Source organism: Artemia sp. Qi Xiang Cuo, chromosome 5, assembly GCF_049724085.1.
Source record: "Artemia sp. Qi Xiang Cuo chromosome 5, ASM4972408v1, whole genome shotgun sequence".
Taxonomy (NCBI): domain Eukaryota; kingdom Metazoa; phylum Arthropoda; class Branchiopoda; order Anostraca; family Artemiidae; genus Artemia; species Artemia sp. Qi Xiang Cuo.
In genome coordinates, this window is record NC_142798.1 from 13,853,576 (window position 1) to 13,866,904 (window position 13,329).

A 13,329-nucleotide genomic window follows, 5' to 3' on the forward strand; every position below is an offset into this window, starting at 1 on the left:
TCTTGTTTCAACGGCCATATGAGATTTTTGGAAAATTGGGGAATCAGCTATTCCATGGTATAGCTTCAAAAATTCCCGATTCCTGGGATGGCCTCATTAACAGTTCGTATTTCAGGCCTTCCAAGTCAAAGAAGATGTTTGTTCAGCGTTGCTTCTTGACATTCCATCTTTCTGTGCCAGTTTTGTTGTGCCCTCTCAAGAGTCTATCTCCTTATTGTCGCTTTCCTGCAACTTTGCGTGATGATAATGGAAGTTTCCAGTCCATAACAAGCTATTAATTCCCTAGCTTCAGCTGCCAATTTCTCATCTGTGATCCCAGCATGTCTCAGTTCATCTACAATAAAGATTCGATGCTAGTTTGTCAAAGCTTCAATATTCTTAAGAGGCTTAAGACATGCCTGGTTTCAGATAAGATACATGTGTCCTTGCTTTAGTTTTAGTTGCTCCAGTCTCTTAGATGCCTGTTCTTTTCAAACGTTTGGCCTGGAAGACCATTGCATGTTTGTCTAAGTGATAACTTGTACCATGCGGCAGTATGGGTCAAATTGCTGTCTAATATAAGCACATGATGTTATTTTGATATTATTTTTTTTGCGGGCCTTATTAGGCTTAGGTCGCTTGTTCGCCTCTGAGTCAAAGCGAATTTAGTGGGCTGTCTCCTTAAACAAAGCTCTAATAATATGAACAATATGCGTTGCCCAATTTGCAGGCAAGTCTTGCCTGTGAACTGGGTTAGCTATAAATCTTCAAATCATTTGTTACGCCTGCAGGGGCAGGGGGGGGGGGTCGGTGTTTACTCTATGCCTAGCAGCCTTACTTCTACCATAGATGAATAGTCATGAACCATCGCTCAACACTTTTATTAACTTTTACCAAGTTGCCAATAATTTTAGTTCGGGATTAGGGAAGCTGTAGCTTTCCGCGCTTTATCTGCACTGTGGGCTTTCTAGCTTATCTGATGATCAATAATAATCCCCAAATATTTCACGCGTTTTTTTTCGTAGCAATAATGGGTGATTATACATTTTAAAGTAAGAAGGCTTTTCCATTCCCTTTTCTTTGTCAGTACTTCCGCTTCACTCTTTTCATAAGCAAAATCAGTTTATGCTTTTGTGTCCATGTCTGACTAGTGTTTGACAGGGGCTATCCTAGTTCAAGTAGGATTTCGAGATGTCTACCTTGTAAGGGAGACACAAGATCATCTACGTATGCCTGAGTTTACCCAGAATGCCGTTCTAATGGACTCATAAGATTATTCATGACAAGGTTTCACGTGGTTTTGAGTCCCCCTTAATGCCAGCCTTTCAGAATAGTTTTTGATTTTTTGCTCCATGACTGCTTGCCTGCTTTTGAGTATATGGGAATCCATTTTTGGATAGATTAAACCAGTTTTATTTTGTTCCATGAATGTTTGTATGAATTCGGAACTGGCGCTATTGACCTGCCCTTCTTTGTCTAGAAATTAATTAAAAAAAAAAACTTTCTCCACAAAATAAGTTTTTCAAAGAAAAGTAAAGAACTTCATTAAACCAAAAATGAGCAAAAATAAAATCAAATAATCTACCAAGCATGAAACTATCATAAATCAGCATCAATAACTTAATGAAAGCCAAAATAAACAAAACATAAAGTAAATAACCGAGTCAAACTTAAAACAAGCTGATATTAAAATGAGTGGAGCGGACAACCCCAATGGCTTCCCAAGGCCAGAACATAATTTGGACTTTACTGAAGAAAATATAAATGTTTTTACTTTTATAACTTTAATAAATGAAATAATATTAACATTTCGATTACTAAATATCAGTATATGTATATTAAACTGACAATGCACATTCATTTGTATAATAAAAACCTTATATGCCCCTAAGGCATAACTTACAACTCTTGCCCTGAGGGCTGTGGGGGCGAGGGGTTGTCATCCTTAAAGACCTAATTTCCAAAACTTTCAACTACGTTGGATTAAATGGCTATCTAAAAATTTTGATTGGAAGTGTTTGGGGAAAAGGTGGGCGTGAGAGGGGGGCTAGTTGCACTAAAAGCACTTTTGACTATTAAAAAGGGCACTAGCCCTTGGAATTTTCAATCGAATGAGACCTTTTTCAAGTTTCTATAACAAAGATTTCAATAAAAATCTTATATGCCCCCAGGACATAACTTATAACCCTTGCCCTGAAGACTGTGGGGGGAGTGTCCTGCTCAAAGGTATAATTCCCTGAACTTTGAACTGCGTGGGACAAAATGGGTACCTCTAAATTTTTATCGGATGTGTTTGGGGAAATGGTGGGCGTAGAAGGGGTGTTAGTTGCCTTCCAATCACTTTCGAATATTAAAAAGGGCCCTAGCCGTTTCAATTTCCAATCGTATGAGCCCTTTTTGAAGTTTCTGCGACGGAAAGTTCTATAAAAACCTTATATGCCCCCAGGGCATAACTTACAACCCTTGCCCTGAGGGCTGTGGGGGGGGGGGGATTGTCATCCTCAAAGACGTAATTTCCACAACTTAAAACCACGTTGAATAAAATGGCTATCTCAAAATTGTGATTGGATGTGTTTGGAGAAAAGATGGGCGTGAGAGGGGGGTTAGTTGCCCTCCAAAGAGTGGTAGTTGGGGGGGGGGTTACTTGACCTCCATCATTTTGACTCTTAAAAGGGAACTAGAACTTCCAATTTCAACCAAATGAGCCACCTTTAAAGCTTATACAACCATCCCTTCCATAAGAACCTTAAATGCCACAGGAACATAACATGCAACCCTCACTCTCAGGCTCTGGTGGTTTGTATCAACCTTAAAAGCCTTGTTATATGATATTTGGACTATTTTCAATAAAAGGGCTGTCTCAAAATATCTATTGGATACATATCAGGAAAACACGACGTGTTTGTATGTGTGTGTGTGGTGGGGGGTAGCTACGCTCTGATCACTTTGAATCTTAAAAAGGGCACTAGAACTTATGATTACCAATCCAATGAGTCCCCTCCAAAGCATATACGACCACCCTTTTTATATGAATCTTATATGCCCCAAGGGTATAACTTACAACATTTTCCCCACTGTATGTATAATTAGCAGTATGATCTTTCCGTATCTCACCCATTATAAAACCCAGGCCGAGGTGCGAGTGCTCCAGAGAACGTATAAACATAAGCGACATTAGATCTTTTCACGGGTAGACTAGTCAGATTTCTCTTGAACGCGGAACTTGGCTACAACGTTGGAACACTAAATTTTGAAGAAACTAATTTTAAATTGATTTATTCCAAAACATATATGAAAATTGGTAATTAATAGTGCAATGTTATTATTAGATGTTTTTAGGAATTAAAAGTAGGTTTCGAAGCCTCAAGTTGGTTTCAAAGGCATTTTGAGAGTTTCTGCCAAAATACGTGTTCCAGGGTAATTTTGGACCGCTAATGGCAGATCAAATGAGAGGAGCTATATACATATATACATATATATATACATATATATATATATCTAAAATGTGTGATGTCCTTCAGTTTTATGAAAACTCCCTAAGAATTTTACGAAAAACACTTCTTAACAGACGTTTGGTATTTTCTAGGATAGGGCTATTGTGGCAACTTTTACCACAGCAACCAATAATTAGAACCCAAGTTCTAAAATTGGTTTCAATCAGGAACCCTTATCGCTATCTAATTTCACCACAGTTCATATATTATCCAGTATGATCATTCTCTATCTCACCCATTATAAAAACCCGGACCGGGGTGCGAGTGCTCCGGAGAACGTTTTTGCAGATATAAACATAGGCGAAGTCAGATTAGCAGGAATCCAGGTTAGTCTATTTCCGACTGTTTCCATCAAAGTGCATTGAAACAAACGGAAATAAAGCTAATGCAGAAACAAGCTAATGCAGAAATAAGAGGGAGGAGCTTTTTGTTCACGAAGACCAGAAATGATCTGCGATAAGCTTACTGGTATATTCTGTCTACTGTGAATTTCACAAAGTGCAAAGATTTTCAAACAGAGGTGTTTATTCTTTAAAGTTCAGAAAAGGTCTGCCCATTTCATACGAAAACATTGATTGAAAACGAAACAAGTCTTGTCTCGGCTCTCCGCCAAAACAGGTAATTAGCCCTTTTCAAGTTTCACAGGAACTACAATCTGAGAAAATAAATACCACGACGTGAAAAAATGACAAACCATCCAGCGGGGGGGCGAGGGGGGCGCCCCCCTAACGTAGTTTAAAGTAGTGTAATTTACCTAATTAACGCAAGTTTGCATTAATTAAACTTGCTCCTAACGTAAGTTTATCGGATCAACCTATTTTGCGCCCCCCCCCTAAAAAAAATCCTGGATCCGCCCCTGAAACCATCACATCTATTCCATCAGTTATTAGAAGAAAAAAAATTCTTTATTTCCGCAAGTCTCATCAACCCCCCGCCCCCTTTCTCGAAAATTTTATGTAAGCCATTCAGGTAAGTCTACTTTATATTAATAAGCGAAGAATTCGTTCTTTTTATATAAATTAAGTAATGACTTTAGGATAGGACAGTTGCAAACCACTTTGCCAGCTCACTTAGTTTTTTTCTGCTTTCGCAATTACGAATGATACAATTTCGAACCATTTCTCATTTATTGACGCATACATACTAATGCATGAATAAGTGATGCATGAATAATGCATGAATAAGTGGGAGGAGCTTTTTGTTCGCACCGAGAACGAAGAGCCAGAAATCATCTGCGGTAAACTTACTGCTTAATTATATATACAGTGATTTTCCCTGAGAGCTGTGGGGGGGGGGGGGTGTTGTATTCCTCATAGACATAATTTCCGAAACCTTCAACTACGATGAATAAAATTGTTATCTCCAAATTTTTATTGGAGGTGTTAAGGCAAATGCTGAGCGTGAAGGGGGGGGGGGTACTGTTTGATCTCAAATCACTTTGACTATTTAAAAGGGCACTATAACTTCGAATTTCAAATCAAATAAGCCCCATCTGATGTTTATACGACCGTTCATTCAATAAAAACCATAAATGCCCTCATAAAATAACTTAAAACCCTATCCCCAGGGCGCTGGGTGATTGTGTCATCCCTAGAGACATTATTATGTGTTCTTTGGACTATTTTGGAAAAAATCGCTATCTCATAATTTCAAACAGATGCGTTTGGTGAAAGTAGGGGTTGTAGGAGGGAGGGGGGGAGGTAAAAGCCGTCCATCACTTTTGACTCTTAAAAAGGAACTAGAACTTTCAATTTTCAAACCAATGAGCCTCTTCTGAAGTTATACAACCAGCCCTTCCATAAAAACCTTAAATACCCCTTGGGCATAACTTAAAACCCTTGTCTCTGGGGTTTGTTTCTACCCCAAAGGCCTTGTTATATTATATTTAGACTATTTTGAACAGAACAGCTTTCTCAAAATTTCTATTAGATGCATGTCGGGACAATACGACGTGTGTGTGTGTGGGGGGGGGGGGGTAGCAGCTGCCTTCTGATCACTTTTACTCTTAAAAAGAGCATTAGAGCGTCTGTTTACCAATCCAATAAGCCCCCTCCGAAGTCTATATGACCTCGCTTTCTATAAAAACCTCATATGTCCCCAGGATATAACTTAAAACCCTTGCCATGAGGGCTGGGGGGATTTGTTATCCTCAAAGACATAATTTCCAGATCTTTCAAATACGTTGAACAAAATGGCTATCTCAAAATTTTTATTGGAAGTGTTTGGGAAATGATTGGTTTGGGGCGGGAGGGAGGGTCATTTGCCCTCTGATCACTTTCGACTAATAAAAAGACACTAGTCCTCTCAATTTCCAATCGAATGAGCCCTTTTTGAAGCTTCTACGACAAAACTTTCTATAAAAGCTTTATATTCCCCAAGAACATAACTTGCTACCCTTGTCCTGATGGCTATAGGGGGGGGGGTGGCATCCTCAAAGACATAATTTCCAGACATTTGAAAGACACGTTGCCGGTGCGAAACCGTGCGATCAGCCAAAATGTTGATCGGAAATGTTTGGGGATTCTCCCTTTGATTACTTTCGACTATTAAAAACGGCAATAGCCCTGTCAATTTCCAATCGAATGAGCCGTTTTTGAAGGTTTCTACAACAACTTTTCCTATAAAAACCTTACATGCCCCCAGGGCATAACTTACAACCCGTGCCCTGAGGGCCGTGGGGGGGGGGGGTCATCCTAATTAACATAATTTCCATAACTTAACTACGTTGAACGAAATGGCTATCTCAAAATTTTGATTTAATGTGTTTGGGGAAATGATGGGCGTGAGAGGGGGGTTAGTTGCCCTCCAATCACGTTCGAATATAAAGAATGGCACACGCCCTTCCAATCGAATTAGCGCTTTTTGAAGTCTAGGCATAACTTACGACCCTTGCTCTCAGGGCTGTGGTGGGAGTGTCATCCTCAAAGACATAATTTCTCGATCTTTCAATTACGTTGAACAAAATGGCTGTCTAAAATTTTGATTGGATATGTCTGGGGAAATGGTGGATGTGGAAGGGGCGTTAGTTGCCTTTCAGTCACTTTCGGCTATTAAAATGGGCACAAGCTCTTCGAATTTCCAATTGAATGAGCCCTTTTCGAAGTTTCTTCGATAACTCCTTCGATACGAAGTGCCCTGGTCTAAAGAAACCAAAAATAATACTTTGTGTCAACATCTTTCTTTACTTAGGCAGCACTATTGCGCTGCCTATGATAACCGCAAAATATTTGACCCAAGTAACTCACATATGTACCATGCTCAATTCACCTTAGTTCTTTATATGTCATAAAGAAAGAAAACGATCAAAAATGGGCAAAAGGGCCCACTGGTTTGTCCACAAGTTCCATGAATTGCAAACCTTCTCCCAGCAATGAGTTAAATTGCATGGTGATGCAGAACACCATCGCGGGAGGATCCTCTATAGGAGGACAACTGTGGCAGGACGTAAGATCCAGATCTATGGACAACGGCCTCTGCAAAGGGTTGCCTCGACCCTTTCGGGGTACCTGCAAGACTGGGGACCTTGCGGTTAACTCTACTCTTACTTGAGGAGTGGTGCCCCTCGAGGAAATTACAGCCTAGTAAACGACACAGCATTCGCACGGGATTCAGACTAATGGATAATTCTTCTGGGATTGGTATGTTTTGCTGGGCGTCTTTGGGCTGAAAAACCTCTTCCTAGCTAATTTATCTATTATGGGCTGCCTCCCCGTAGTAGCATAATATTTGTAGGCATGAATATATAATGAGTTGGAGGTAATAGGCTTAAGATTGCTTGTGCAGGATTTTAACTCTTGTTGATAGAAAAACATCGCCAAGTGCTGAAAACCATGTTGTGACCAAGATAGGCCCAGGATTGCACATAGCCCCCTTTGATGGAGGTCCTAAGGACTTCTTGCTGTCCGGTCCTAAGCCGGCTTAAGCACTTCGGTGTAGACTTGAGAAGATATGTGATCCCCGTCCTGCACTGGTATCCGGGATCATTGCTTTTCCTGAGGCGAAAAAAATTTCAATGATTTAAAGAACATGAAAATTGGAACTTGGAATGTTATGACATTAAAAAATGACTATCGTATCGACATTTTGACTGACGAATTCAGACGATTCGAACTGGATTTATTAGGAGTTTCAGAAACTCATATCCCAGGGGTAGGAAGCATGAAATTAGGTGATATAGAATTTGTTTACTCAGGCAGGAAGGATGGGATACATAGTCAGGGAATAGGGCTCATGATGAATAAAGAAACTTCTAAGTCTTGTTTATGCTGAGAAGCTGTGAATAACAGAATGCTAATCGCCCATTTTAATGACTAAAAAGTTCAGGGTATCAGTTATAGTAGTATACGCCCCTGTAGAACCAACTGATGGAGATACTAGTGACTCAGATGAATTTTACTTACAGTTACAGGAGCAAATAGACAAGGTCCCAGGTAGAAATATGATTTTATTGCTGGGAGATTTTAACGCCCAGGTTGGTAGAAATAAGGATAGATGGTACCCCAGCTTAGGTAAATTTGGTGTAGGAAAAGAAAACAGTAATGGATACAGACTTTTGCAATTTTGTAGGTATAACAATCTAGTTATAGCCAATACGGTGTTTGGTCATAAAATGGCCCATAAGTTAAAATGGTATTCACGTGATGGTAAGACAGCAAACCTTATTGATTATGCTATAGTAAACCAAAGACTGGCAGGATCAATAAAAGATACTAAGGTATATAGGAGTGCTGTTATTGATGTTAAAAGTAAAGAACAGGAACAGTTGAATACTAAACTTGAGAGTTTAAAATTTGATAATGTGGAAGACGGTTGGAATAATTTTAGAAAAATAATTTGTGAAGTTTCTGAAGGTGTATTAGGGAAGAAAGCTAGGACTGCAGCTAAGAATATTAGTGTAAATGCTTTAAGTTTAATAGAAAGGAGAAAGGACGTGTAGGCTACAAGAATTATCTGAGTGATAGATCGCATGAAAACAAAAGAAATGTAAAGAAAGTGGAGAAAGCATTGAAATATGAACTAAAGAGCTGTGAAGTGGAGGCCATGGATAAAATTGCCGAAGATTTAGAAGATGCAGCTAGACGGCATAATAGTAAAATATTGTACTGGCACGTTAACAAATTGAGAGGTAGTAGTCAATCGGGACTTGTCCCAGTTAAAGATAGGAATGGGGTGGTAATTAGCGATAAGGAAAAAGCTAAAGCGAGATGGGCCGAACATTTTGAGAATTTGCTTAACTGAGATAGAGTTGCAGGAAAAAATATAGAGGAAAATGAAAAAGTTTGTGATACCTTGGATGTGAAGGAAGATTGGTTTTGTGAGGAGGAATTAGCAACAGTACTAAAAGGATTAAAGAATAATAAGGCTCCAGGTGCTGATAGGGTAGTAAATGAGTTTCTTAAATATGGTGGCTCTGAGGTTAGAAATAAGTTATTGAAGATTATGAATATGATTTTTGAAAAAGGGGAAGTACCTAACGATTTTAGGAAAACCTTAATTAAGCCACTATAAGAAAGATGATAAAAGTGAGTGTGGTAATTATCGAGGCATTAGTCTAGTCTCTGTAGGTAGCAAATTGCTTAGTAATATGATACTTTTTAGACTGAGAGATGCCGTAGACAGTTTTAAGAGAAGAGCAGTGCGGTTTTAGAAAAGGTAGAGGACGTGTTGACCAAATTTTCACTCTTAGGTTAATAGTTGAGAAGTGCCTGAGTTTTCAAACACCTTTGGTCCTCAGTTTTATAGATTATGAGCAAGCGTTCGATTCTGTTGATATAGGAGCTTTAGTAAAGGTTTTATCCTTGTATGGTATACCAGACAAATACATTAAAGTGATTAGTGCTATGTACGAGAATAACACTGCTGCGGTTAAGGTAGGAAATGAGGTTAGCAGCTGGTTTTGTATTAAATCAGGAGTTAAGCAGGATTGTGTTCTATCCCCCTTTATATGGATTATTTTTATAGACTTTGTTTTAAGGAGCACAGGTAAGGCAATGAGAGACCACGGAATTAAATGGGTAGGAAAATGTCTCCTAGACTTGGATTATCCTCATGATTTAAGCATCCTAGATGAAAGTGTGAGCAAAATGAATGTAGTTTTAGAGGTTTTTCGAGTTCAGGGTGCTAGTATTGGTTTGAAAATTAATGTTAGGAAGACTAAGTCACTAAGGCTAGGAATAAGTGAAGATGAAAAGGTGGGTAATGAAAAGATTGATCAGTTGGTCAGCTTCACTTACCTTGGTAGTATTATTAGTAAAGATGGTGGGAGCAGTGAAGATGTTAAAAATAGAATAGCCAAGGCTCAGGGTGTTTTTTCACAGTTAAAAAAAGTCTGGAAGAATAGGAAGATAAGTCTTCAAACCAAGATTAGAATCTTAGAAGACAGTGGACAATCTTAGAAGACAATCTTAGTGATGACAGTGGTCAAATATGGCTCTGAAGCATGGACGCTCCGAAAAGCGGATGAAGATTTGCTAGATGTTTTCCAGAGAAATTGCTTAAGGATTGTTCTGGGTACCCGGCTGACTGACCGTATTTCAAACAATAGGCTATACGAAAAATGTGGTTCAATACCGCTTTCTAGTTCTATAATGAAAGAAAGGTTGAGGTGGTTAGTGCATGTTGTGCGGATGAATGATGACAGATTGCCGAGGATTGTTCTGTTCAGCCAACCATCTAGGGATAAACGGAAAGCAGGCCGGGCCCGTCTGGGGTGAGAGGACGTTATAAAGATTTAAAGGAAATGGGAACTTCATGTGCGGGTGTAAAAAGGGAGGCTTTGAATCAATTGGGGTGGAGGAGGAGCGTGCGTAGCTGTGTTGGCCTCAGGCGGCTTGGTGCTGCTATGAGTTAGTAGTAGTAGTAGTAGTAGAATCAAAATACTGAAGAAACGCACAAAGCAAATATTTCGAGAGAATAACTACCTTTCTTCTTCAGTGCGAACAAAATGATATAAAAAAGGAAAATGCTGTAGAAAAGGCCATAAAAACAAACGCGGAAAGTCAACAAAACCAATTAAAAAACCATCCAAAAAATTAAAAGATAAATAAATTTCAATAAAAGACAAAATTGTAAGAATTAAAATCAAACACCCAACAACCATAAAGTGAGCCATTTGCCACTATCCGCGATTTGCACAAAATCCTAAAATTCTGAAATGCCATAGGCGGATACTAACTTTAAGAAATTATTTGTGCTTTATGTGTTTTTAAGACTTTTAATAAAATAAATAGAAATAGCTGATAATTTATTTTTGCTTCTAGAAACACACAATGACAGCTGCTGCGTTAGCAGAAACTCAGAGATTAGCTACGGAAAGGGAAAAGGCACTGGAAGAGATTGGAGATAAACTAGGGGCTGCCAACCTTGAAGCTGATGCACTACGGTCAGTTCAAGTTTTAGTCACATTGGACCAATAGATATTACGTGGAAGGGGAGGGGGGAGGCGGATTGATAAAAAGATAAAAAAAAGTGTCTATGGGTATCATTTTTCAAATTTTCCCTGGATTTTTTAACCAATCTGTGGGGTATATCTTCCTCTGTCCCACCAAATTATTAGCAGGTGTGGTTATTATTATATTTTATTGATTATCTTGTCAGTTTACTTTGAACTGCAGCTCATCTTTTTTCTTTTTTCTTTTTTTTTTAGCCAGAAATTTGAGAACCATTAACGGAGATGTGCGCTTTGGCAAAAATTCCGAGTTTTTCATCTCAAAGTCGTAATAGATAATTAAAGATCTCTCCAGCCTCTTTGACACGCTCTATATAAAGGATAATTTAAATTCACTTTAGTTTTCAGCTTTAGCTCACTTTAAACTGCAGTTGATCAACTTTTTTTCGTTTTGGCATTTTGTGTGCGGTGAAATTTGACAAACATTAATAGGGGTATGTATTTTGATTAAAATCCTGAAGTTTCTGTCTCAAAGTCCGTAATTTAGAGGAATTAAAGACCCCCCCCCCCAACCTCTTTGACATGCTGTAAAAAAAGATAATTCACCATAGTTGACTAAAGGTGTGATCTTCAGTTGATTCCAGCTAGTATAGAAAACGTATTACAATACGCGGGCACTTAAACAACCATCCCAAGTTTAAAATAATGATGGGTCCAATGGTGGAATCAAATCAGTTTGTATGCTCAGACCAGGAAACTGTTATAACCTATGCCAACTGCTCCAAACACCTTTTAAAACATTGACTAGTGGAATGGAAAAAAAAAATGCGAGGAATTCGCTTAAATAGGGTACATGGTGTTTTTACCTGTGTTTTCTTATAACTTCTGAATTTATGCGTCTATGGGTACTATACACTTTGTCATAAGAAACTGTACAATAAAAAAAATCAGTCAGAAGATAGCAGTGTTCTTTGTATATTAATGTTTATTTAAGTTTATTTGAAACTATAAAATTTTTCACTTTACCCTCCCCCCCCCCATCTCTCTCGTAAGTCTTTGGGGATCATGACCAGTAAAAGAAAGTAAAAATTCGTTTATAAGCTAAACTCTTGACACACATCTACATCAAGCAGTAAAGAGTCTTAATGCTTTTATTAAAAAAAAAAGTAGTTCGAATATTTTTCGTCCAACATTGCATTGAATAATTTCAAATTTAGGTCATGTCATTATTTTCGGCCGAAACTTTGATAATCGTATATTTTATTAAAGTTAATATTTTATGTATCAACGTATATTTTATTTGTAGGCACCCTCTTTAATTATTTTTCTTTTTTGTTGTATAATGTATTATAGTGTTATAGTGAGTGCAGTTAGTTTGAAATTAAAAGAACTTGAACTTGAATTAAAGTGTCAAATAGTGGGCTTCAATGTAATTGGCGTGTTTTTGTGACGTTTTTTTTATCGTAAGGAATCACATACGATACGATACGAATTTATTATGTCAAATAACAAGAGTTAAATGAGACACAATATAATTTAAATAATCACTCTTCCTTGTCACTTATTTATTAAAATGAGACACAAAATACTGTCGAAAAGACAAACTGTATTGATTGGTAGCCAAGGGCTTACAAGGCTTGAGTTTATTCTGGTGTTTTGTGTGACATTCTGTTCTTCCCGGTTCAGGGAGCAAATCTCGATGCCTGTTTGACTCCAAAAGCTTCTGTCCAAAGGCCATTGTAAGCTGGTGTCGCCTGGCATCAAGTCTATCTAGGCCTAGGATTTTAAGGCTATCATCATAATTCGTGAATTCCGGACCTAATATCACACGGGTAGCTCGTTCCTGCACATTCTCAAGGTCATTTCTTTGCTCTTTACTTAGCCCCGATGGCCACACACGACAAGCATACTCTAAAATACTCCGAATATACAGTTTACAAAAATTCAACAGCGAAAAATGACTAAAACTGAATCGCCGAATTGTAACTAGATTACGCAACGCTATATTCGCCTTCTCAATACAATCATTTACATGATTCATCCATGAAATTTTTGCGCTAAAAGTTACACTTAAAATTGTAATGTTATTTACAATTGGCACATTTATATCACTTTGACTAGGAACTTTTTTTTTTTTAACGAGACTCTTATAAGTGCTGACTTTTTCCTATTAATTGAAAGCCGTTTTTCTTCACAGTCAGCCTCCAAACGGCGAATTGTGCCATCCGTACTAATCATGGATCCTAGCTTATCAAGTATCAGCACTGATAAATCATCTGCAAACTTCGCTCTGTTTCCATGCCAAGTCGCAATTTTGTTACACAATATTAAAAATAAAACAGGTCCTGTTTTGGTACCTTGGGGTATTCTACAGAAAACCTCAAGAAAATCTGATTGTACCCCATCAGCCCTAACACACTGTTGCCGTCCGTGTAAAAAAAACTATAATCTATCTGAATTGAAAAAGGT

At 38.2% G+C, this 13,329-nt stretch overlaps 1 protein-coding gene across 3 annotated transcripts in view; it reads left to right on the top strand.

Moving 5' to 3' along the window:
* Nucleotides 1–13,329, top strand: part of LOC148951835 (RUN and FYVE domain-containing protein 2) — a 153,908-nt gene that overhangs the window by 125,900 nt on the left and 14,679 nt on the right. For all 3 annotated transcript variants that reach the window (XM_089088740.1, XM_089088741.1, XM_089088739.1), the window contains one exon: nucleotides 10,733–10,854. In XM_089088740.1, the coding sequence (XP_088944866.1) occupies nucleotides 10,733–10,854 (122 nt within the window). The remainder of the gene's footprint in view (nucleotides 1–10,732; nucleotides 10,855–13,329) is intronic.